The sequence below is a fragment of the Podarcis cretensis genome (assembly GCF_951804945.1).
Source record: "Podarcis cretensis genome assembly, chromosome: 3".
In the NCBI taxonomy this organism is placed as follows: domain Eukaryota; kingdom Metazoa; phylum Chordata; class Lepidosauria; order Squamata; family Lacertidae; genus Podarcis; species Podarcis cretensis.
The window spans coordinates 52,166,637-52,193,523 of record NC_137172.1 but is presented as its reverse complement, the minus strand read 5'-3'; the positions used below and the strand labels follow the sequence as shown (position 1 = coordinate 52,193,523).

The window sequence follows — 26,887 nt, the reverse complement described above, 5'->3', positions numbered from 1 at the left end:
CTCTCTGGGAAGAATAGTTTCTTCTCAGAGGAAATGCAGTACTGCATTGTCTGAATCAGGTACTTATAAAGGCTGCCAGCTTATAAAGGTAAAGGTAAAGGGACCCCTGACCATTAGGTCCAGTCGTGACTGACTCTGGGGTTGCGGCGCTCATCTTGCTTTATTGGCCAAGGGAGCCGGCGTACAGCAGGTCATGTGGCCAGCATGACTAAGCCGCTTCTGGAGAACCAGAGCAGCACACAGAAACGCCGTTTACCTTCCCGCCGGGGCGGTACCTATTTATCTACTTGCACTTTGACATGTTTTCAAACTGCTAGGTTGGCAGGAGCAGGGACCGAGCAACGGGAGCTCACCCCGTCGTGGGGAAAATAAAATCCAGCAAAATAAAATCCATTTTCAAACAGTGCGACCATGAGCAAGGAACACCTCCATAGAATCAAACACAGTTCCTTAGCAAAACTCTCAGTTGCAGTAGTTGGGATCAAGGGAGAGGAATTGGAAAAGCAGAGCAGAAAACCTTTTTAAAGCCACAACCCTGTTTAAGATACAATGATACCTCGGGTTACAGACACTTCAGGTTACAGACTCCGCTAACCCAGAAATAGTACCTCGGGTTAAGAACTTTGCTTCAGGATGAGAACAGAATTCACACGATGGTGCGGTGGTGGTGGGAGGCCCCATTAGCTAAAGTGGTACCTCAGGTTAAGAACAGTTTCAGGTTAAGAACGGACCTCCAGAATAAATTAAGTTCTTAACCCGAGGTACCACTGTACACTTATCTTTACCTGGGAGAAAGTTCAACTGAACTTGCTTAGGCATGTACTGGCATGTCAGTAGGCATGTACTGGCATGTCTTGTCCAGCTGCAATCCTGTGCATACTCTACTTGGGTCCTTACTCAGTAGGACTTGCTCCTGGGCTTTGTGCTGTAAATTTTTTATGCCGTTTATGCTAATGTGTGTGAAACTGGGTCTTAGCAATCTTTACAATCTCTTGTACCAGCTTACACTAGTTGCAAAATGAACAGATGCACCACTGGCTTCAAAGACTGACATGACCCAAAAGGATGGAGATGCTGCCTGCCACTGGACTCGGAAGGCTTCCAAATTCCACAGAAGTCTTATTTATTTCCACCTGAAGCACAAACCTACCTTAGCCTTACCATGCACAAATAAGAGAGGTCTTGAGGGGACAGCTATCTGTAGACAGGCTAACACTGCAGCACCGTGGGAACATACGGAGTGGTTAAAAGTCTGGAAGCAGGACTGGGGAGAACTCAGTTCAGCTCTCCACTGGGCTCACTGGGTGACCTTGGGCCACTCCCAGCCTCCCAGCCTAACCTACCTCACAAGGTTGTTGTGAGGATTTCTTGGGGGCAGGGTAGGAGAACTACCCTGAGCTCCTTGGAAGGAGGGTGGAATAAAATGAGTAAGAGACCACACCTTTAGGGAAACAGTTGTAAAACTGAGAAAATGGTTTCCCCATGGGGTCTACTTCGTTGGTTCTAACGCTCCCCAACACCACCTTCCACCCTTCAGCTGGAAAGTGAAATTACTTTTGATAAACAAATGAAGTGAGAGCTGGACCATAAAGAAGGCTGATCGCCGAAGAATTGATGCTTTTGAATTATGGTGCTGGAGGAGACTCTTGAGAGTCCCATGGACTGCAAGAAGATCAAACGCATCCATTCTTAAGGAAATTAGCCCTCAGTGCTCACTGGAAGGACGGATCCTGAAGCTGAGGCTCCAATACTTTGGCCACCTCATGAGAAGAGAAGACTCCCTGGAAAAGACCCTGATGTTGGGAAAGATGGAGGGCACAAGGAGAAGGGGACGACAGAGGACGAGATGGTTGGACAGTGTTCTCGAAGCTACAAACATGAGTCTGGCCAAACTGCGGGAGGCAGTGGAAGACAGGAGTGCCTGGCGTGCTCTGGTCCATGGGGTCACGAAGAGTCGGACACAACTAAACGACTAAACAACAAACAAATGAAACCATTTTTTAAAATCACACAGTTTTTCCCTTGTCCTAAGACTCTTGCACCAGCAACGTCACTAGCAAATTCCGCAGCAATGAGCCCAAGAGGGAGAGAGAGAGAAAAAACTATCTTTTGGAACTTGGAACATCGAGCATTTGGTCAGACGCCGGTGAAGTTAAGACCGTGCCGGGTATTATTATTTTTTGGTTACCTCAAATCTACTGAGACTCGAGCTCTTGGAGCGAGACTTCTTGCGGAGGTAGACCGAGAAGAACCTGCGCACTGTGAACTTCTTCATGCTCATTTCCATTGCCCCGGCGTCTGGAAGGGCAGCAGGCAGGGGAGGCGACCGAGAAGCCGCAGTGGCCGCGCGCGGCTAGGGGAGCCCGGCACAATCCCGCGTTAGATCCATCCGAGGAGGAGAAGCGGAGGGCGAGCCTTCCTCACTTGGGCAGCCAGGAGAAGGGAGCTCCCTTCGGGGATTCATCCAGTCCCGGGGAGAGAGAGAGACAGAGAGCTAAGCCCCTCCCAGGCGCATCTCCAGAAGCGCCCCCGCCGCCCGCGGCTCGCTGCCCGGAGCAGATGAAGCGCCTTTTTCGCTCCGCCTCCGCCGCCGGTGTTTACATTTCCTCGCTGCAACTGCCAGCCCAACTCGCTGCCTCTTCGCGCCCCTCCCTCGCCTTCGGTCCCGCTACTACGTCCAATCGGAGCCGGGCTCTTGCTGCCCGCATTATAAGCTCCAAATCCCCAGCCCTTGCAGATGGGAGATAAATATTAAATGTGCCTATTAGTTGTCCTCTTGGTTAAAGCAGGTCTTTTGTCAATTTCCTGGCTCTGCCGGATAGCGCGGTGGAAGCAGGCGCCCTGCTGCACTCCCGCCCTAAGCTGCTTGCAAACTGCAGCAGAGCGAGGGAGAGCTATAATTATCCTGGTCCGATTTGGGAAGAGATGAGCTGCTCGACAAAGGAGATTCTCCTGGGAGATTTCTCCTGTCAGTCAATCAGTCAGTCACATCAGGCTGCTGCAGAAGAGATGCGGCTTCCCAAGCCTTTATTTCTAACTGCTGTTGTGAATGTCTTTCCTCCTTTATGACTTTTCTAGAGTTTCAACCAACCCCGCCCCCACAAAGAAAAAAATTGGTTCAGTTTTAGAGAGAACACTCAAGACCTTGAAACATCAGATTTCTTCATTTGCCTTGCTACAGAACTAAAAGATTCCATCGGATCTCTACATACAAGCTCACATTCCAGTACTCACCAGCTGCATACCACCACCTTGACTTTTCAGAACCACAGTTTCACCTTAAATGCACTTAGAGGCACTTAAAAGCCATCCTCTTTAATCATCCCGATAGTCTGCATGGCAGTGATATTAAAGGGATGTTAAAAATGCAAAGGAGTGCCCAAAGGGTTTGGGTGGAAGAGCAACACTTGGGGGGCCAGCTGACATTTGCATCCGAAGGACCAAGCTCTGAATGAGTCACGTACATAAATTATAAAACATTGCTGCTATTATGTTCTTGCGACATTAAATGTCTAAATGAGCACTGGTATCACCAAAGAGCTGTTGCTGTTGCAAAGAAGAGGACCCTGTGGCCCTCCAGATGTCCTTGGATTCTAATTTACATCCTCTCTGACCTCTGCTGGCTGAGGCTCATGGGAGTTGGAGTCTGCAGGGCCACAGTTTCCGTAATCCAGCAGTAACAGTTGCCAAAATGGCCACTCCACTGAATGGGAAACTTGAAGGTTTCTTTTTCTTCTTCTGGAAGCCTATGCTGGCAATTTCTCATGGGAACATTTCTGTCTATCTCAGCTGAAGGGGTAGGGAATTTCTTTAATGTTTTAAAATTTCCAAAGTTCTTCCCCACATTTGTTCCACCAAACTAATATTGCACCTCCCTCTTGCTAATATTCCGTCTCCAGGCTAAAAGGTTACAATATGGAGATGCCTCCTTCCCACAGCGACACTGAATTTCTCTGGTGACTTATTCATGACTCAGTTGGGATGGTCAGATACATGTAGATGACAACACAAAGCTGAAGATAGTTCCCAGAGGCCACTGCCACCAATCATTCAGCCTTAAAAAGAGGAATCTATCATGTGTGAAAGTTGCTAATTATGTCTTATGACACCTATAGGCACTCCTCTTTGTTGTCTCAGCTGATTATGCTGGTCAACTGCCATTTGCCACCCAGCCAGAAATATAAGAAAAGACAGAAAGATATTATAAGTTCTAGTCTCATGAAACCCCAATACAACTCTTCTTGTCCATCATATTCATGCACCACTTACTGTACTAGAATGTGTGCACACAAGAAATACCTTCATATGTAATTAGCATCTTATTGGGTCAATTCCTGATTACCTCACTTGAGGGCATTGTTAAAGTGTTTGGACAACAGCATGTGTCCATCCTGTCTTAGAATCATAAGATTGTAGAGTCATCTACCGGGGTCATCCAGGTTGACCCACTGCAATACAGGAATCACAACTAAGTCTTGTTAAAGAATTCCTGGACAAACTGGCTCCAGCTGTTGAAACAGTAGTTTTAATGCCTCTCTGTGGTCAGAAAGGCACTACAGTCTTTGTTTATATATATATATATATATAATATTTATTAATAGTTTGTTTTTTTTAAATTATAACATAATAAACAAAACATACAAAAAACATCACATTTCATAACATATTTTCTTATCCTTTTTGGACTTCCTCACATCTCCCTCTCCTACGTTCCAAAATATAAAAATTAATTCAGCAATTTATCACCTTGTCCCCACCTTATCTAATTTTCCAATGTTATATCTTAAATTTTAGATATATTCATTTAACTTTTTAAAAACTTTTTAATTTAGCCTAATCATTATCTAAAAGTTGATTTTTTCCTAAATTTAGCTTATCTTCATAATTCAGTTTATCTAATTCAATGGTGCCAAGTTGTTTGTGATCAAGCATCCTCCTTAACATTCATACAGTTTACAATATTTTTGCAAACAGTCCTTAAATTTCTTCCAATCTTCTTCCACCGTCTCCTCTCCCAGGTCTCGAATTCTGCCAGTCATCTCAGCCAGTTCCATATAGTCTATCAGTTGCATCTGCCATTCTTCCAGTGTGGGTAGATCTTGGGTTTTCCAATGCTTCGCAACGAGTATCCTTGCTGCTATTGTTGCATACATAAAAAATGTTCGGTCATTCCTTAGCACCCTCTGGTCAACGATGCCCAAAAGGAAGGCCTCTGGTTTCTGGCACTGCAGTCTTTGATCCCATACAATTTTAAACCGTCCATTGTTTTGCAATTATTATTATTATTAATGTACACTTTTGAAGCTGCTGCTGCTACTATTATTTTGATCTGGCAAATCTGGTGTGATTTATGACTGAATACAAATATAATACAAAAAATGGAAATTGTAAATTTGAAGATTTTGCCTATGCAGGAGGATGAAGACTGTTTTATATCCCAGCAAAAGACCTACACAGACTTTATTTGCAGACAATAAAATATACCCAAGGTATACGTAATGGGGTTCCAATCAACAGGGTTCCAATAAACAGGGACAAGCCAAAAATAAATTAAATTGGAAATTGCTTCAATGTAGTTACAGACAAACAATGATTGAAGCAATTTACATTGTAAAAAACTGAGATTAGGGATTCATGCTAGTAACTAATTAATTGACTCCCCTCAGAGGAACTTCTACCACCACAGAAGGAGAGGGGAGAGAAATCAATAAATGGATATGCATAAAGAGAGATATGAGGGGGGGGGGTCAGGGGTAAATAACATGCTGGCAATTTTAGTACAGAACAGTGTGGCTTCTGGGGAACAGCTACTGTTTGGTGACAGAGCATGTACTTGGCATATAGAAAGTTCAGTCCCTAGCATCTCTAGGTAGGACTTGGAAAGATCTATCTGAAATTCAGGAAAGGGGTTTACAGCCAGTGTTGAAGATACTGGGCTAGATTAAGGTTACCAGATTTTTTTCAATGAATCCAAGGACACTTTTCAACTTCAATGGATTTTGTATGGGGAATGATTTGTAAATCAGGGGACTGTCCCCGGGAAACAGGAACATCTGGTGACCTTAGGCTAGATGGACCAGTGGCAGGGTTCAGCATAAGTAGCTTCTGATTTTCGATTACAATTCATCAAAATCATTAGAAGACAACCACTGTGAGTGCATGTGCAATAGAATCCAGGAAGTTTGTATTCAGCAATAAACAGCTTACAGCACGATATGATGAACGATGCCTTTCTCAAGATTGTGCAGCAGAAGACAATTTGTTTAGTAGCCCTGGAACAGTGCTGACCCCTGCAAGTCAATGGGCAGCATCCAGCAATAGCTTCAGTGTATGGTCATTTAGCTCAGCCTGGCACAATATGCCATGGAGAGCTTACTTTTGCATCACAACTCCATTGTTAAAGTAGAGTCCTGTTTTCAATAGGAAAGTTCTTCTGGGAATTCTCCTACCTCCACTGAAGCCTTCAATGTAACGTGGGATTTAAGATTCCTAATAAAAGTGACCTCAGGATGACCATTCCAGATGGACGATTGTTTCTAAAGTAAACTAATGAAAAACTCTAGAGCTACAGGCTGACCAGTTTTATGTTTCTCCAGGCAGAATAGGGGGAAATCAAAGATAACGTCTGCAAAACAAAACAGGAGCTTTCGTTGATTTGTTTTTCGCTTGGAATAAGACATGTATGTTCAAGGAAGTTCTCATCTTTGGAGAATGTCACAACTACTCCATTGATTGGCACCACACCCTGTCTCCATGGCTGATGTCAAGGGTTGAAATCAATCACAGGGTGAGGGGAAGCTGATTAGCAAAAGTTGTTGAAAGTGGTAACTTTTTCCATCAAAAATATTGGGTGTAGTCTTAATCAATCAGGAAAATATTGGCTATAAAGACTACCATTTGATGGATAGCTATAATTAATAACGCTATTAATAAACCACCATGTGCAAATTTTCTAATAAATAAAAGTTCTTAGCATTTTATCTGGTGGTGTTTGCAAGGGTCTGCACAGTCACATGTGATATTACTATTAAGGAACAGAATTGAAAAATAGAGAACAACTTCCTGATGGAACAAAACCTGGAAGAGCAATAAGCAATTTTAAGATCTTACTGAACTAGAAAACATGGCTAAAAATGATAGAAAGCACACACACATGGTAGTGTGTACAATGCAGTAGAAAAAAAGCAGAAGGAAACACCATTCTATAGTGCATTTTTAGAACCTGTTTACACAATTAGACTGAGGCTCAGATGTGCTCATGAGTATCTGTAGGGTCAGAGGAGAAAAGAGGAGAGCCAGAAGACCTAGAGTGGCATGGCCAGTACGGAAACATGTCAGGTTTGCTCCTTCTAGGCATGCCCCAGTCCTAGGCAGATATCCACTGTGTGCCCAAAGGCACACTTAAGACTCTGTACACATGACATATTTTTCTTGGGGGGAAACGGAAGCTATTTGTTTTTTCTATGTAGTCCATAAACAATATAGATCTATTTCATATTTTTTGCCCCTGAGAAGTACTTACTGACAAACTGGTTTCATCCCCAAAATAAAACCTTATCGCAGATCAATTCTACATTGCCCTGCAGTGTGTCCATCTGAAAGCATGGTCCTGGCAATGGAGGGGTGTATCCACATCTGCCCAATGACATTGTTGTTGGACAAACACCAAGATCACAAAAGGAGGGTTTTCAAATGTGTGATCTTGTAAAGGGAAGCGTTTTCAAACACATACCAAGCAACCATGCCCAACTACTTGTCAGGCGAGCAGGATCTACAATCAATCTAGATTGAACAAAGCATGCTGAGGACGAGCATGAATTTTTATGGGTTGCGGGGGGAAATTCTCCCTCTGCTACAAGCAGAGAAGGGTGCACATAGCCTAAGAGTGGGCTCTGGCTGAGAACTGCATTGCTATAGTACAAAGGGTGGCTACAAGAAGGAGGGAGGGTCTTTTCAGTACTGGCCTAGCAAAGAAAGAGTGTGGGTGATTTAACTTTTGGATATTTATATATTATCACCTTTACTCTGTTTAAGTCTTATTGTATGCTTTTGTTATATTGATGTAAGTTGCCTTGAGATGTTTGTGATTTAAGGCAAGGAATAACAATTGGCTCTCAAGATTCAAAAGTAGAGAACCTCATGTTACCTACTCAGAGATCATATGCAAAAATTTAGATGTAACAATAATTTATTGAATTTATATCCCACCCTTCCTCTCCAATAATGCCATATAGGCTCTCCACACACATTCAGGAGCCTGTGAAAAGCAGATCCCCAAATGGCTCAGAGAGTCCATAGCTGATGGTTTGCCATTGCAGGAACAACATACATTGCTTTCCCAGTCTTAAAAAAAACAAAATGCCCTAAATTAAACTTTAAAGGGATATTTAAAAGCCACTTTCCACCCACATAAGCCTTACCTTAAGCATTTTTTGGCAGATGATAACAAGAACACAAATTTACCTGTTTGATTATTATTAAGCATTAAAAATTATCCTACCCACAGTGCATAAGAGTTTAGGCCACAATCCTTAGTTCCAAGTATACATGCATAAGATTGTATTGTACATGGTACAGCCTGATAGACAGGACATAAAAAAAGAGATGGGATGGGAAGAAAAGAGGCAGATACTTGTTTGTAAGTCATCTGTAGGCTGAGGCTCACTTATCAGAGAAGTTATGAGGAACAATTCTTTAGGGAAACAGATGCTGATACCGCAGGTGATATTTTAGCAGAGCCCTACCAGATCAGACCAAATGCCCATCTAATTCAGCATCCTATTCTGACAGTGGCCAACCTGAAACTCTTCCCACATGCGATTTCCAACAACAAATGAATATTCAGAGGCATGCAGCTTCTGATACCTGAGTAGCCATTGATAGTCTTATTTGCCACAAATTTGTCTAATTTTCCTCCTATGCCATCCAAGTTGCTGGCCATCACTATTCATGCTACGTAGTTACTGCAGATAAATCACTTGTGGAGGCAGCCCTTAGGCGTATCCGTATTTCCGTTTTGGTTACATAGAGTGCCTCGCTCATAAAACTGTCAGTTTGATATATACTGTAGATGCAGGAACTACTACGTTAGAAGTGCCCACATGCAGATCCTTATTCTGCTCTGTAATGCACCTGCCAGACTGGCACCACACCAAGGAGTAGGAACATCATATACACTTACTTAAGATCTTTTCCCCTATTATTTATGGATTGGAACCTAAGACAACTTGATTCAAAGCAGTTCACAAATGGAAATGCCCCATCCTGGCCCCAGCATCCATTTGTATGTCCTGCTCTCCACCCCCTTTAAAAAAAAGGATGACAAAAGAGAATGCAGATTTCAATAAAATTTACACATGCTAATTTACATGTGTAAGTTCAAACTAAAATTTAAATAGAAAATCATACAACTTACCATCATGGGAAAACCTGTGACCCATGCTTAGTCTGCTATGCCTGCTTAGTCTGCTGTCAGGGTGCTACTTGTTAATAGGCAACATCCAGCCCCCTGGGTCTCCCTCCTTAAAGTTCATTAAACTGGACTTGGACCAGACAGCAGGAGCAGCTTACCTGGTGGGATGGAGCTGCAGCACTAGCCTCCAGAAGAGGTGACAGTGAGCTTGGGGCTACACAGGTGTGCTGGCAGGTGCACTGGATTGGCTCTGCTGGTACACCCTGACCTTGTCTCCCTCTCCCTCATTTCACTTCCGGGGGGAGTGCATTGCTGCTGCTTGGCAACACGTCAAATATAGGATGCCTTCAAATAATGGGCTGTCCTTTGAAATGTAGGCTCGAAAGATGGGGGACACTCTTCAACACTGGGGCCCAAGAGACTGCTGGAGGCAGGGGAGTCAACTGACCCAAATCAGGCTTGGCTTCTAAGATCAATGTTAATGTATGGAATTGCACCCCCTCCGTCCAGTCTCCTTCTCATCTGAGACTTGCAGGAGAATTATCTTCTTTTGGGAGATATGTGGTCTTAATTATCAAATATTAGTAATATATTTGGCGATTTAAAAAAACCACCTTCATCCATCTGTTCTTAGATAGAATCACTGTAGGGGGAAAAAAACATGTTCTGACAATCTGGGGTTCTAAATGGGTAGGAGATTTTAAAAGTGATTGTGGTAGTTGAAATCCAATCAGTCAACAGTCTCCATACCCATCTCAAGTAACCATGATAACCACATATGCTCCAATTTATTCAATTTATCTCAGACCTATTTCTGTCCACTTAGAAAGGACTTATATATATATATATATATTTGATTCAATAAAGATGCAGAGGAGATTTCAACATCTGCTACATGTCTGCCTCATCATCCAACTAGCTGGAGAAATAGATTGGAAAGAATATAGAGCAGAATATTTAAAAAAAACCTGGTGTCTGATTACTTTGCATAGCATTGTACTAGTGTGGAAAGACCTGACAAGAAACCACATTGAGTTTTTGACAGTCTCTGACATCTTTTCCGATGAATTAAGTATACCCTTGGTAATTTTACTGGTGGAACAAAAATTTGATTTGTGCAACCATTAGACAGTGTAACTTTAAATAAGTACGTAGATCATGTGCAGTGTGAGGTTTTTTTGTATCATTTCTTCTGGCAATAGAGATGCAATGTTGACTTTGCTGCAGAGTGATATCCTACCTTGTTGCACTGTGAAAACAACAATAAAAACAGTAGTAGATGCAGTAGAGAAGCAGGATGAAGAAAGCTGCTCTATAGCATAATTCATTGTATACATTAGAAATTACCAACAGGAAGAATATTGCATTCAAGAGTTAGAATGCTTCTGTTTACCACGTACTCAGGAATAGGTTGCCAACTGACTAGGAAAACACTGCCTGACCTACCTGTTATACAGTTCGGGTTTCTATGACGGCTTCTTCATTCACAAAATGGCAAATTTTCCTTTGTTGAGATTTTATAATTAAGCATGGTTTAATTTCAACACACACACACACACTACATTTTTGTACGGCAGAATTTATTGTACAGTGTTCAAGTTAGCTTTTTTGTTTTCTTTTGTTAAAGTAAGAGTTTCATTACTCAGAAACAGGTAAGGGCTTGGTATGACAATACCTGTGCAATTTTGGAATGGAAAACCAGAATCTCTTTTCAAAGCCATCTGTGGATAAACTGTAATTAATGAGGTTCTCTTTTGTAAGATTGCTGAAGAACAGTAGGTTACCTTACTGAAAAGAAATTCTTCTGAAATTTATTAATGTTTGTAGACACAAGATGGGCCACAATCCAGCACACTGTTAGAATGTCTAAGGCCATCATTCACAAGCACACTCATCTAGAAATCAAGTCCCATTTAAAGCAATGAGACTTACTTATGAGCAAAGATGCTTAGGTGAATGCTGTAACTCTTAGCTGGATTATGATCTTGTTTGTGGGGGGTTTTTTTTTAACTCTGAGGAACGCCTGCCTAATATTTTGGGAGAAAATTTGACTCAAAAATAATCACCATAAGATTAAGGCTGCAAAATGTAATCTACATTACCTATTGAAATATCTCACTGCTAGGACTATGTACACAGTGGCATTTACTCTGGCTCCAGGGTACACTCACTACTGGTGTTTGAAGCTGTGTACACACAATGTTAGCCACAATCCATATCTATCCTGTAGTTTCTTGAGAAATACTGCTGTTTGGTGTGTTTCCCCTCAAACCAGCTTCCATCCAATTTGAAAACATAAGCCACAGTTAACATGAGGTATGCATATCTGAGACAGTCATTGCACATGGTAGCACATGCATAGATATCAGTTTCATTGGATAGAAATTGGGGGAGTTGCAGGGGCATGGAAACCAAACAGGTAATGTTCATTGGGTGAAGATATTCTACCCCCACCCCCTGGTATGTGATTTAATATTCAGTGGGGGGAAGCAACCTCACTGTGCGGTAAGCTGCCTATGTGTACACAGCCTGAGTTGGATAGGATCAGGATATAAATCTGCAGTTCTGAGCACACTAATTCACATTGACATTGATGTGACTTGCTCTCAGTAAAGTGTATATCACTTGCATTTGGACTGTCTGATAAAAGCAAGTGAATTCTTCAGTTTAATACCTTGGAGCAAAACCTAAACACTTCTTTACATCTAGGGTTTAATATTTCCTGAGTTGCAAACATTTGATCAAGAAGAGTTATTGTCTTCGAACTTGTCTTAATGGAAAGGAAAAGAAAGGAAGTGGCCAAATGGATTTAAATTAAATTAGTTTGTGAACAATGCCAAATACAGAACAGCCTTTTCACATATTTCAGCAAACTCACAACTGCTCCAGTTTAGCCGGGACACCAACTACTTTCAGAGTAGTCTTAGGGTAAACACAATCCTTCAATGGTCAGTTATAAAAGTAACAGCTTATGAGTGTGTGTTTCACTATATCTATGCAAGCAAAACCTCTAGGACAGACACCATATAACTATTGCTTACTAACTTATATATAAGCCTTTATAATCTTGATTTCTTTCACTTTATAGCAAAGCAAAATGGCATGCCAACAATGTATGTGATCATCAGCAGTTATGTTTCTACCAGGTTATAATAAAGAAACTGACAAAACATACCTTAAAAGAAAATGTTAATATTTCTCCTCTGAACTTTGTTCCCAAAAGCATCAGTGCAAATCAGATGTTTTTACTACTGGAAAGTTCAGCTTCTCCCTGCCTCTCCACACCCACTAAGAGAAGAGAATGATATAGCAAATGGCTATTGGCAAAAGGAAAGAGAGCTACACAGCTGTTGGCTTTGAATTAAAGTGTGCAGGGCTGGGGAAGGAGAGGAAGGACATAAAGGCTTTGAATTCTGAGAGTGGCATTTTGCAGTGGCAAACTCTCTGTTCCTTATAGGTGTAAATTGGCTGCTAAAGGGAGGCATTCCCAACATCTCTAGGGGAACCTTTTCTACAGTGGTTGTTGCAAGGAGACAAGTTAGTAATTAGATTATTATCCTCGCAAACCAAGGATGCCTCCCGACTGTCACTATTTTGCAGGAGGCATTCAGCAGAATATCGGAAACTTAAGTTTGCACAGTTAAAAGTGTTCCACTGCCCTAGTGCAACAAATCCACTTGAAAAACAGAGACTTTTTGCGTTTAACAGACTGACAAATAAATGCACAGAAAAGTGTGAGATGAATAAACAATTGATACGAAGATGTATAAACACCCTGCAAGCAAATCAAGATAAATGTTCACGGTAGTACAACTGCCCTGCAAACAAGTAAGAATGGAAGTTCAGTTAAGACCACCATAGAACCTCTGCACAAACTTTGTTAGCTGCGCTTCCTACACTGCAGGGGGTTGGGCTAGATGACCCTTAGGGTTCCTTCCAACTCTACAATTCTGTTCTAAATCAGGATGAATGTTCAGCAAACAGGTAGTTTCTCTGGAGGAGCCCAAATATATGTAATCCAGCGGTTTTCAACCAGTGTGCCCTGGGGTGCCTTGAATGATGGTCATGGGTGCTGTGGGCAACCCTGGCCTCTGTCCCTCTCTCCTTCCCTCCCTTCTTCTGATGCCCTCTCACATCTCTGCCTTCCAAAGACTTGCACACTACTTGTTGCAGCAGCTCTGACTACAAGCTCCCTAGGCGAATTGTGCCTCTGGGGCTGGCCAGGAGGTGCTACCTAGGCCCCTGTGTGAGAAGATACCTCTCTTTGGGGCAGGGGAGCAGTTCAGAGACCAGAGGCAGCAGGTTCAGCTACCCAGAGGACTTCCAAAGAGAGGGGAGAAGAGAGTAGACTGAGGGAACACTCCACAAGGGAGGGTGTTTGAAAGTGTGAGGGGCTGCCATCTCTGCAGGCAAGGGGTGCCATAACTGGGCTCCTGAGCCCCATAGGGGTGCCGCAGAAAGAATGCAGTTAGTCAAGGGAGCCATGGACCCCAAAAGGTTGAAAACCTCTGATCTAATCAGAGGAGTGAGCATGGCAGGCAGCTTTTCAGTTTAATGCTAACTGTTTTACTCGGAAGGAAGTCTCGCTTATGCCAGTGAGGCTTAGGCTCTAACAAGTAATAATTATCTTGATTTCTATGTAGTCTCACATCCCATTCTTATGCAGACAGGTGTAAAAAGTGGGGGTGGGGGGACTCCAGGTACTACAAAATACAATTTATTGTAAGCCCATTTTTTGTGGGGGTATCCTTTATCAAGAGCACAGTTTTAGCAACCATCTTGACACAGCAAGAACTCCTGCAGAGTTACGTGCACCTAAAGCCATTCATTTAATGGACTTGAGTGTGCCTGTCTTCATTTATTGAAATAGGCTGTGAGATTAAAAAACAAAACAAAATGTAAGGTCCCATCCCCCATAATCCCCAGCTCTGAAGGGGGCTCTTGATGTCTCTTGCTCTCTCTCCCCCCACACCAAAATTTTCCCTGAGCTAAAACAAATCTCTCAATTTCTCCTGATTCTGGAAGTAGTGGAGTGAAATGTTGGTGGGTTTGCTTCCCTAAGATACGGTACTAGTGGGTGGGAAAAAAAATACAGCTTTCAATCACAAAATGATAAATTGTGAGTCTTAAGACAAAAATAGCAAGTTGTCCTATATCTCCTGCCATTCACTAGGCAATTGCTACTGAGGCATTATCAAGTTTAAGTTCAGCAGGAAGTGTGCTGCTTAATAGCTATAAAATAATATGCCACAAACCTGTTGATGGAGAGATTATAATAACTAACTGCATAAACAACAGGGTGAGGGGAACAGCATGGGGGGGGGGAATAAATGCATGGATCTAATGGCAGATCGCTGGCTGCCTAATCCTGCACTTCCAATAGGCCTTAATTCCTCAAGTTACTCAACACAATGCATAGCCTTAATGCTTCACTTAAAGAATCTCACAACTTAAAAACATGAATTGTTATATATAATATATACAGTGCAAACACTGCTTTACTGTATTTTCCAGACAGCAAATAACAGAAGTTGGTTGCAACATGTATTATTGGACATGATGGCCCTGATTCTTACGACCCACAAAGTCACTTACGACCTTTGCTGTCTTCCTCTACTTCAAGAATTCATTTGCTGCCTGCCTTCATCTCCATTAGTCTAGAGTAGGGGTGCCCTTCAGATGTTGTTGGACTACAAACAGCCCCAGACTGTATGGCTAATGGTCAGGGATGAAGGGAAGCTGGAGTGCAACAGCAGCTAGAGCGCATCACAACGGCTACCCCTGGCCTAGAGCATTAAAACAACAATATGGCAGCTACTACATAGTATGAAGACTTCCCCTTTTCCACGTTATATGGCAAAGGCTAGAATTTTAATCAAAGCTTGTAAAATATAGGGGTGAGAAGACTTCCCACATTCCATTCCTTGGTTTGCTCTGCCTTTTGTTCAAATCCTCTAGTAGAATTCAGGAGAATTTTGAAAGTTAACTCTGGATTTGGACCATGTAATGTGAGTTGCGGCTTTCTGTGCCTTCAATTCATTTTCATTTTTACGCCCCTTCTGAGTCTGATCCACATATATGCACTGATAAAATGCTGGGGGGAGGGGGAAACAATTATGATGCACCTGCAAAAGAACTGATTCTCTAGATGATGTGAACCCTTTACTGGTAGTAACAAGTTGATACTATCGTCTCCTTTTTGGGGTCACCAGTTCTTTTCCTTTTATAAGCTCAGTCCTAACCACATTTACTCAGAAATACCATTGAATGCAGTGCAGCTTACTCTCAGGTATGGGGGACCAGGATCGTAGCTACAATCTATTGCATTGTAGAGCACTTTAAACTGTGTTGCACTTCAGCCAATGATTACATGCTGTCTTTATATTATGTAGCAATGCAATTTGTCAATATTAATAATAATGGCCAAATGAGCCTGTCCATTTTCTTCCCCTGAACTGATTTGCTCAGATGGGCAGGAGGGGTACCTTTAAAGCTGAGAGGGAAGGGAAAGTGCCAGTTAATTTGGGAAAGTGCTCACCTGAGGGCACTCCTGAAGACCCCTTTCTTCAAGGAACTGCACCAGAGAGTGCTGCCATTTTCCTTTGATTTAGGGAGCTGCCTCTGCCTTTATGATATAAGCAGCCATTTCATCATTCCTCTCCCTCACCTCAGACCTATTTGTGTGACTAATACACCATAAACCAAGGATAGAGGCAAAGCAAGACTGTGCTGCTTAGTGATGTTAAATTCTCAAGAATAATCTTTTGGAGAATATTCTCGAGAATATCCTCGATTAATGAGAATATTAGAGAATATTCATTTTGATGCATTGGAAATGATATGATTAGTTAATATACATGTTTATTCATGGGTAAACTTGTTCAGATGGCAACCGAAAACTGAACAGATACTTTTATTCAATGGGGCAATGCAGTGAATTCACATTCTTTGCTTTTTTTGCACCAAACTTGAAACTGAAAATTCAATGTGAATGACTCACGTTAATCACTAAGCCTGCCACTAACCATGTATTTACCATCAACTTTGAACTCTAATTATGTTGTATATGTATGAAATGTAGCTTTTAAAGTAAAAGGAATATAAAAATACTCAGGTCTGCTACATGAGTATGTTCTTTAATAAGCATATCTACATGGTATAGTATTTTCAGTGCAACACTAATAAAATCAATATAAAGTTAAAAATAAATGCTATTATCTCGAGAAAATAAAACACAAATAATCAGTAATGACAAGTTACATAACATCAGAAATGCAGATTACTATCTGCTTAGACAAGTAAGGCAACACACAACCTATTTAAATTATAACTGATAAATTGTCACAATAAAGAAATTCATTTTAAAAAATTGGCTTTAAGTTACAAGTCTCAAATGTTTATAAATTTATATTGACTCCTCAAACATCTCAAGAGGATAAGTCACCATCTTCGTCTCCACTGGTAACAGAGCTTTCAGTTCCACACTGATCATCTGAGAGATCATAGAACGAAGTTGGTTGTTGTGTAAAATTCAATGAGCTTGTTAGAAGCTGTGTTTTCTTCTCTTCTAGGAGTTTTAAGCTATGAGCTACATATGTAAGCTTTCCTGCTCTGTCTACAGCAAGCCTGTTCCTTTTTGCTGAATGAATAAGTCCATAAGTACTGAAGCTACATTCTGTTGCAGCTATTGTGAGTGGCATATTTAAAATTTCCACAGCCACTCTGCTAAGCTATGAACCAAAGCATGTTCCCTTCCACCAAACCACTGCATCCACTTTTGTAAAACTGGTTCTTACATTAGAATTTACAGTTTGTGAAGAATATTCTCCAGAGAATTTTCTAGCAGAGAACATTCTTGAGAATATTCTCCGGAGAATATTCTCACCTCACATCACTAGTCCTGCTTCACTGGCCTGAAAGCAAAGAAATATGAATATGATTTGCACTGAATTGAGAAGCAACCAGCCCAGCTTACATATGGAATCAAAACTGAGTGACTGTGGAGGATGACGAAGCAGGGACAGAGGCAAGAGTCCCAAGGAAGGGATGGAAAGTGACTGGCAGTAGGGGCCATGGGTCAAACTGCAGCAAATGGTGGAATCCTTGCTTCCCAAACTCCTGTGAGCCCTAAAAGGCCAAGTAAGCACTGGGCAGCCTGGGCAGCCTTTGAGCAGCTTGGTCATTAAGGGTACATATTGCAAAGAATGAGGAATCACACCAGAGTCTGAAGCGTCATTATAGGGCCAGGTGGAACATCGTTTGACCTGCTCAGTCATCTGCCAACCACTGACCTGGAAACCATGGTATCACTTCATCATCTAGCTAGCTATGTTGCTGGCATGCTTTCTCCCAGCAAATGACCATGATTGTTCTGTGAACTGCCCTGAGACCTCCGGGTATAGGGTGGTATATAAATTCAAACAACAACAACAACAATGCCTTTCCACAGTTTCAGACAGGGTTTTACTCTACGTGGAGATGCCAGGGATTAACCCATGAACCTTCTGCATGCAAAGCAGATACTCTACCACTGAGCTATAGCCTTTCTCCATATGGAATAACCCTGAGCCAAAAGTCTGGTGTTCAAGCTTTACACCACAATGTTTGAAACTACTAAAAAACAAAACCAAGCATCTTGGCAATGCCTATAATACAAATGGCCCATTTCAGAGCATAAGTGGACAAGCTACACTGTCACTTTTTATTTGTATTCAAGTCCACATGTTAAAGGGACGCGGGTGGCGCTGTGGGTTAAACCACAGAGCCTAGGACTTGCTGATCAGAAGGTCGGTGGTTTTAATCCCCGCGAAGGGGTGAGCTCCCGCTGCTTGGTCCCTGCTACTGCCAACCTAGCAGTTTGAAAGCATGTCAAAGTGCAAGTAGATAAATAGATATCGCTCTGGCGGGAAGGTAAACGGCGTTTCTGTGCGATGCTCTGGTTCGCTAGAAGCGGCTTAGTCATGCTGGCCACATGACCCGGAGGCTGTACGCCGGCTCCCTTGGCCAATAAAGCGAGATGAGCACCGCAACCTCAGAGTCGGTCACGACTGGACCTAATGGTCAGGGGTCCCTTTACCTTTACCACATGTTAAAAGCAGGTACCCATACCAGGAAAAAAACTGTGTTGAGGGTGACAGAAAAAGAATGCAGCAGTGCTTTAACCACCCTACACAGCTCTCTTAAGCCTACTACATATTTTAACATGCTGACACCATTAACACATTTTCTAAAGCACTTTCTGGATGTGGGCTGTTTTACTGCTACGCTATGCTGCACGCCAAGCATGCAATGCAGTGACATGATGAGGCATAGCCACAAGCTCTACCTTGCGGTCAGATTTCATCCAAATGGAAAGGGCCAAAGACACTATGTGTGGGAAGCACACGAAACAAAAGATCCGCACAGAAAATGCCATCCTATTGCAGACTCTGAAATGCACTGAAGGGACATTCTTTCACCTTTGGTGGACGTGCCCAAGGATCAAGGCTTTCTGGGAGATGATATATAATGAACTGAAAAAGGTATTTAAGTATACCTTCTTGAAGAAACCAGAGGCCTTTCTTCTGGGCATGGTCGGCCAATTGGTGCCAAAGAAGGATAGAACTTTCTTTATGTACGCTACAGCAGCAACAAGAATACTCATTGCAAAGTATTGGAAGACACAAGATCTACCCACTCTGGAAGAATGGCAGATGCAAGTAATAGACTATATGGAACTGGCTGAAATGACCGGCAGAATTCGAGATCAAGGAGAAGAGCAGGTGGAAGAGGACTGGAAGAAGTTTAAAGTCTATCTACAAAAACACTGTAAAATCTTTGAATGTTGAGGACATTGAAAAGGAAAAGAAGGGGTTCTAGTGACTGAGTTAAATAAGAGCACAAAGGGAGGGATCAAGAATCAAAATGAACAAAGATTGAGCTTGCTGAACTAATTATTACATAGAATACAAGATCGGGAGGCGGGTGGAAGTAAGGAAAATAAGGTTTTGAAGGTTATAATTGGAAAGTGAGTTTTTTTTTAAGTTAAAATCTCCTTTTTTCTCTTCTTTTTTTGTCTATGTTTTCTTTTTCTTTTGTAATGTTTGTGAAAAATTTTCTTTTTGTAATGTTTGTGAAAATTCGCTTTTTTGTTCTTTTTTGTGAAAAATGCAATAAAAATTATTATTAAAAAAAATGAAATGCAGAACAAGCTTGCAGGTGCTGGTGTAGTAAAGGTAAAGGTAAAGGTACCCCTGCCCGTACGGGCCAGTCTTGACAGACTCTGGGGTTGTGCGCCCATCTCACTTAAGAGGCCAGGGGCCAGCGCTGTCCGGAGACACTTCCGGGTCACGTGGCCAGCGTGACATCGCTGCTCTGGCCAGAGCCAGAGCCGCACACGGAAACGCCGTTTACCTTCCCGCTGGTAAGCGGTCCCTATTTATCTACTTGTACCCGGAGGTGCTTTCGAACTGCTAGGTTGGCAGGCGCTGGGACCGAGCAGCGGGAGCGCACCCCGCCGCAGGGATTCGAACCGCCGACCTTTCGATCGGCAAGTCCTAGGCGCTGAGGCTTTAACCCACAGCGCCACCTGCGTCTGGTGTAGTAGCTATACCCTATTGCAATGCCAGATTGCAATACAACTGTGACAGGATAGGTTTTCTTTTTTTTATAAAAAAAAGGAGTGAGAGCAACTTTAGTAGAAAATTGCTGACTTTTAAGCTGAAAATAGAACTGAAAAAACAGCTCCCACAAACAGTAGATAGCAGTCTCCTATTCATTTTCTTGGAATATCAGGATATATGATATCCCATGACATCAGTAAAACCGGAGAGAATCCAGCTGAAATGTTTAAGATGAGATGTCATATTTTGGGTCATTTTTCATTAGTTGGCTTCCTCTTATTTCATGCCAGACACCAGCTTTTGTTAGAATCCAGTGACATTAAGAACCTCTATTTATCAAGCACATCTGCCCACAGTTTTGCACTGAGAATGTGCAGCCGCACACTCTCTGGCAACATTAATTATATACATGCAGCAGACAGATGTCCCAGCTAAGCAAATAATGAGAGAGTTTGCATCCAAATCTGCCTCCTGCTAAGAGAGAGAGGTCGCATTTTCTAATTTCAGTCTTAATCACTGAAAGTAGATTTGCAATTAACATCTGTGTAGGATCTACTCTCATTAAAACACATGGTGTTTTTTCCAGCGTCAGATCTAGGAACACTAATTGCACCTGGATATTCTTGGAGATGTCATACTTGGGCCGTTTGCACCATTTTTTTTTTTTTTTTTTAACCCAACCTCAGTATAAACATCAAAATAGATGTAAAAGGAGAAGAGGAACCCTTTCATTTTTGAGCAGCATGCATAAATCCCCAGTTTATTCACTAAAATCAATAAAGAGAAGGAAGTAGTATATGAAGAGTAATATTTGATGCTAACAGCACAATTCCCACCATGAATCTGCCACTTTTCCCTATGAGAATTCAAAAAAAGAAACTGGTTCCGTAGTAAAAACACTGTTTGTAGCCCAACGTAATAAAGATGGTTGAGAACTATATAGTATACAGTATATATGCCACCTTGTCTACATAGGCTGATTAGAGAAAAATAACTGCAGATTTCCTTCAATGCAGAATGTACGCAAAGGCACATATGCCTAACAGCCTTGCCCATGAAATCATTAATCAACACCAAAACAAAACACTTTAAAGCCATCACAGAACCATTGAACGTGTGGTGGTCAGGAGTAAGAACAACAGGCACAAGCAGGCTCCATGCATTCAGCCTGCATGGCTTCCAACCATGTGAAAAGAGCTGCCTTCTCCTTCTATTATTTCTTCACCTATCAAAGGCTTGTGTTGAATGCTTGCATTGGAAACAAGTTCCAAAACAATCAGGTCTTGCATGGTATTTGGAAATAAAATACTGTATTGTAACAGTGTAGGCTTCAAACGTGCAAACAAGGCCAACACATCCTTAAGTTTTGTCCCCTCTTCCTTGCTGTTTAAGGGTTAGGGTTTCTTATAAAACAGGCCTGGGCAATCTAAATAATTTCTCTCTCTAACTATCTGTGCATATGTGCATTCGGAAGGTCCCAGGTACAATTCCTGGCATCTCCAAGTAGAGGTGGAAGACAACCTGGAGAGTTTTTGCCAGACACGATAGACAATACTGGGCTAGATGGGTCAATGGTTTTAGGAGTGGGCAGAAGCTGGTTCAGTTTTCATTTTCAGGTATCAAATTTGTACTTTCCAAGACAAAACATGAACCACAACAAGGCATCCCTCAAAATTCACCTCTCTGAATTTTGCTGTGCAGTTCTTCAGCCAAGTAACGTGTGCAAAAATGCATATACTTTGGTAAAGTGTTCATAGAAATGAACGTATCAGTGAAAACAGCATACAAGAATGCATTGCATTGGGGAAGATTGCTTTGCAAACGTGTGTTTCACAAAAACAAAATTCCACAGAAACGTGTATATACTGGGCAAAATGAACTCAAAAATGCTGATGAGTGTTCATGAGAGCTTCTCTTTTTCTAATCACAAACTGATGTAGAAAAATGAATTTAATAGTGGAAAAAAATCTCTACTTGGTATAAGACAGCCTGCTGTGTCCCTATGCTCCTCATAAAGATTCCAGATACTAGTTGTTTGCAGTTCTTTGCCATCTCTAGAGATACTAGATACTAGTTGTTTGCAGTTCTTTGCCATCTCTAGAGAGTCGCAGGAAAATGTGAGGAAGGAAAATGGAAAAAGGAGGAAGCAACTGAGATAGGGGTATAGACCTGTGTTGCCCTGGACCCCTTTGGAGGAAGATACAGGATATAAATGTAATAATAATACAATACAAATAATAACATATGCTGATGTATAGAGTGAAGAATACTACAGGGTGGTAAAATAAAGGAGAGTTAATATAGAGAAGCTGAGATCTGTGTTGGTGCACAGAGAAGGTTAAGAGAGAATTAATTTAGAAAATGCTGCATTAAAATTATAACAATGTATTCTCATGATTAATACACTCCTCTTGAATGACTAAAAATGTTTTTTTTAAAGCAGTTCTCTGAGTCAATTCAGGAACCCTGTTCTATACTCTGTCATGTCCATTTCAATGAATAGCATAACCAGATGTAAAGGTAAAGGTACCCCTGCCCGTACGGGCCAGTCTTGACAGACTCTGGGGTTGTGCGCCCATCTCACTTAAGAGGCCAGGGGCCAGCGCTGTCCGGAGACACTTCCGGGTCACGTGGCCAGCGTGACATCGCTGCTCTGGCGAGCCAGAGCCGCACACGGAAACGCCGTTTACCTTCCCGCTGGTAAGCGGTCCCTATTTATCTACTTGCACCCAGAGGTGCTTTTGAACTGCTAGGTTGGCAGGCGCTGGGACCGAGCAGCGGGAGCGCACCCCGCCGCAGGGATTCGAACCACCGACCTTTCGATCGGCAAGTCCTAGGCGCTGAGGCTTTAACCCACAGCGCCACCTGCGGCCTATAACCAGATGTAGGTTGTGCCTAATCACTACCATCAAAGGCCCTCACAACGTGAAATGTTGCATAGATCAATATGAAGCTTCTCCCTTGGTTTCCTTCTGTTTTATCTCACTTGGAGTCTTGGAATAAAAGGATCAATGGACCATCTAGCATTAGTCATAATCCAATGAAGCTGGAAGCCATTGATGTGAACTATGTAACATTAAAAGTACTCTTGACTTCAAGTTTGCTTTGTGGAGGGGATACAAACTTTAGACATATGCCTAGCATTGCCATATTTGTCTGAAAGTGTACTGCTACTACGGCATTTCTTGCCAGACTTCCTCCTTCCCTGGACTTCCAGAGCACTTGGCAATCATTGCCAGTGCCCAAGAGTCTTCAATGAAGTCAGAAAAATTCATTTAAGGACCAGTGGTGATGCTCCCCTGCACTTCCGCCTTCCAAAGCAAGCAAAAATGTGAAGAATGTCAGTCAAAGCAACTTGAATCAACTTAAAGCACTGAAATTTTGATAGAGTTTGTGTCTCGGATGTGTGAAGGGTATATAAAGCCTTCTGATTTTGGCAAGCAAGCGGATGCTTCCTTTCTGTTGCATTCTGGATAGTGCAACTTAAGTGTCGATTTTTTTTTAAAAAAGTCACAATTTCTGGGTGTGAAGTGGGAGCTGCAGGAGAAAGTTCGGGGGGGACCCCAACAATCCCACCACATCCTTTTATGTTTTGAATGACAAATGGGTGCTGTATTGATGCAATGTATGCACTACTAAACAAAAGCATGGGCATCAGTTCCTGTCCCACCCACTTTTGCCTCTGGTCCCCATACACCTCTAGAATGCTGCCCCGAGAGCCTCCCCACATGGAAATGCATCCATCAGGCTGAAAAAGGCTCCCCACCTCTGGACTACATAATGCTGAATTTTGTGCATGTAACTAAAATTACAGCATCTAGCAACAATTTTAAAGATCCAGAAATAGCTATACAATAAAACTGAAGGCTGTTGTTTTTTATCCCAAATTGCACTAACCACTCTTTTTTCTTTTCTTTTCTTTTGCATTAACCACTCTTTTTTCTTTAAGAAAGAGTGGGTGCAGTATGCATTATGATGTAGCACTTTCTCATCTAGCTTATTCATGAAACTGAAAATGAAGAGAGACAGGGACCCACAAGTACCGGTATATAATTTATGAGATCGTTGGTGCTTTGGATAGAATTACTAATATAGTTGTGCAGTCAGATCCTGTGTGTATTGTATTTGAAGTACTTCTCACTTCAGTAAACAGAACTAAGGTAACCATGCACAGGACTGCTGTTTTAAAAGTTGAATTAAATGCTGTTGTTCTGACCTGTCTACAGAAGGGACCCCATAAGGAAAGGCAAACCAGAGACTGCAGCACCATGGAAAGCTCCAAGTTCCATCAAAATCTGGAGGAAGATGGAGGATTTAGGCTGGCACTCTGTCTACCCATAACTCGCTGAGGAGTCCAGCATCTTTTGCATATCATTAACCTTGATGTTCCTTTACTGCTGCTTTAGAACGGGAGTGGGGAACCCGTGACCCTCCAGCTGCTGTTTGACTCCAACTCCTTTCAGCTTCAGCCAGCATAACAAGTGATTATTAGGAATCACTGGAGTGTCCAGCAACATTTGGGGTGCTTGACCCCTGCTTTAGAGTTGCTACACTAAAAGTAACAACCACAAAGCCTCTGTCAACTTGATCCAAAGGTAATACAGTCAATAATAAATCGAACTTCCCCAAGGGCAGATTGCACTGTGAAAAAAGCAATGTGTGCGCCCCTTCAAACTCTATCAGATTCTAACTCGCTCAAACTGGCATGGAACATTCCTTTCCAGCCCCATAAGGGCAATCAATTGAAGGAGCACTTTCTCCCATACCAACCTCACTGAGATCTACAGATCAGCACCCTTAGTACTGGCATAGCAACATTTTTCTTGGAACGGTTAAAGCAGGCATAGGCAACCTCAGCCCACCAGATGTTTTGCGACTACAATTCCCATCATCCCTGGCCACTGTTAGCTAGGGATCATGGGAGCTGTAGTCCCAAAACATCTGGCGGGCCGAGGTTGCCTATGCCTAGGTTAAAGACTGACCTAGCATCAAGAGAAGTTTATACTTTTCATTGATGTTGTGCATTTAGCTTGTGTGCCGTGTGGGGATAGGAGAGCAGTCTTAAGAAAATAGCTATTTTGTAAACTTTAATATAGGCTATATACATGTGCAAATTAGGGGCTGACTACATAAGACAGCAAAATTAGTAGTAATTAAATGAGTCTCTTCCAGCCAAAATATGTTGTACAGGATTAGAAACTTGCTGAATTTGTGCAAATTCCACTCAGCTGCCTATCGTCATGCCATGAGGAATGAGGCTTTAAATAATTTGGGCTACTACTAATCCACTTGATCCGTGGAATAGAAAACAGCTCTAAATCAAAGTTGCAGATTCACCACCACAAATCATCTCAAATTGTCTGGAGGCAGGGCTACCGATTTTCATCGTAGAGTGATTTCCTGCCATCCAAATCTGCAAATGAAAGGGATTTCATTGTATTCTGAATGCTCATAATCACAGTCCCAAAACATCTATAAAAATGATGAAGGAAGGAAGACGGATGAAAAGATGAGGCAGTAAAGGAGCCGAGATTTATCATTTTAGTAGCAGCTCAGTCTGACAACCAGAATAAAACAAAGGGTGAGATAACCAGCACATTATGATTTTGTGACCAATATTAATTTAAGTTTCAAAACCAGTGATAGTGGCCTGGTCATCAAACACTATGATAAAAATAACAAAAAACAAAACAAAACAACAAAACCCTATCAAAAAGAAGGTGTGGGCTTCCCCACATACTGATGTTTAATATTCTCAGGACATAATCTGAGATGATGAATAGGAATATTATCATCACCAAAAGACATTTGGCTAATCACTATCCCTGGCTTGAAGCCTTATGTGGAGATTTCAGCTGGTCTAGAATGAAGGAAAGGAGAGCATTTTCATTTATATAATTTAATATATCATGTAAGATAGACAAACATTAGAGAATTCCCCTAAAGGGGAAAAAGTGCAATTATTCTCTTAAGATATAAAAATACGGGGAAACGGTATGTACTAAAGTATATATTGCTCAGTTTCTTAAAATCTTCTCCCCTCTTCACTCATGCTTCAGTGCCTCCAACTATCCCTCTTTTCACAGAGGGAATCTTGCAGAAGTGGATGGGATATTTGGCCTAGCCTGTACATATATTATAGCTTTTGAGTGCTTCTCTGGTATGCATTCTAACATAAGCTACAAAATAATTCCTTCCATTTATACTCTCACCCACACACTCATTTTCTTAGCTGCTGCAGCATAGTGGTGCCAGAAAGGGAAGGGGGAAGGTATCTCTCCTTCCTTCCCTCCTGCCCTTCTCATTCATACTGCAGTGCTACAGTGGGAAGCAGGGAATAGGTGGGTGTGTCACACAAGAGGACTGGCACTCCCTTCCCCTCACATGTATTATCCACTTTTATTCATAATTGCAGGGACGCAGGTGGCGCTGTGGGTTAAAGCCTCAGCGCCTAGGACTTGCCGATCGAAAGGTCGGCGGTTCGAATCCCTGCGGCGGGGTGCACTCCCGCTGCTCGGTCCCAGCGCCTGCCAACCTAGCAGTTCGAAAGCACCTCCAGGGGCAAGTAGATAAATAGGGACCGCTTACCAGCGGGAAGGTAAACGGCGTTTCCGTGTGCGGCTCTGGCTCGCCAGAGCAGCGATGTCACGCTGGCCACGTGACCCAGAAGTGTCTCCGGACAGCGCTGGCCCCTGGCCTCTTGAGTGAGATGGGCGCACAACCCCAGAGTCTGTCAAGACTGGCCCGTATGGGCAGGGGTACCTTTACCTTTATTCATAATTGCTGGTCCCAATCCAAATTGAGAGCTTTCCCGTCACTACAACAAATTGTTTTAAAACTCGCTACTTCTTTGAAATGTAATCTTAAATTTCCA

The 26,887-nt window shown here is 42.2% G+C and overlaps 1 protein-coding gene across 4 annotated transcripts in view; it reads right to left on the bottom strand.

Annotated features, from left to right (window-relative positions):
* Positions 1–26,887, bottom strand: part of RPS6KA2 (ribosomal protein S6 kinase A2) — a 185,492-nt gene that overhangs the window by 110,132 nt on the left and 48,473 nt on the right. The window contains exon 1 of one of the 4 annotated variants that reach the window (XM_079971865.1): positions 2,189–3,005. The exons of the other annotated variants lie outside the window; for them this stretch is intronic. Coding sequence (XP_079827991.1) covers positions 2,189–2,287 — 99 coding nt within the window. The 5' untranslated portion in view covers positions 2,288–3,005. Of the gene's footprint in view, positions 1–2,188; positions 3,006–26,887 lie in introns of those variants that run through there. 4 annotated transcript variants of the gene reach the window in all.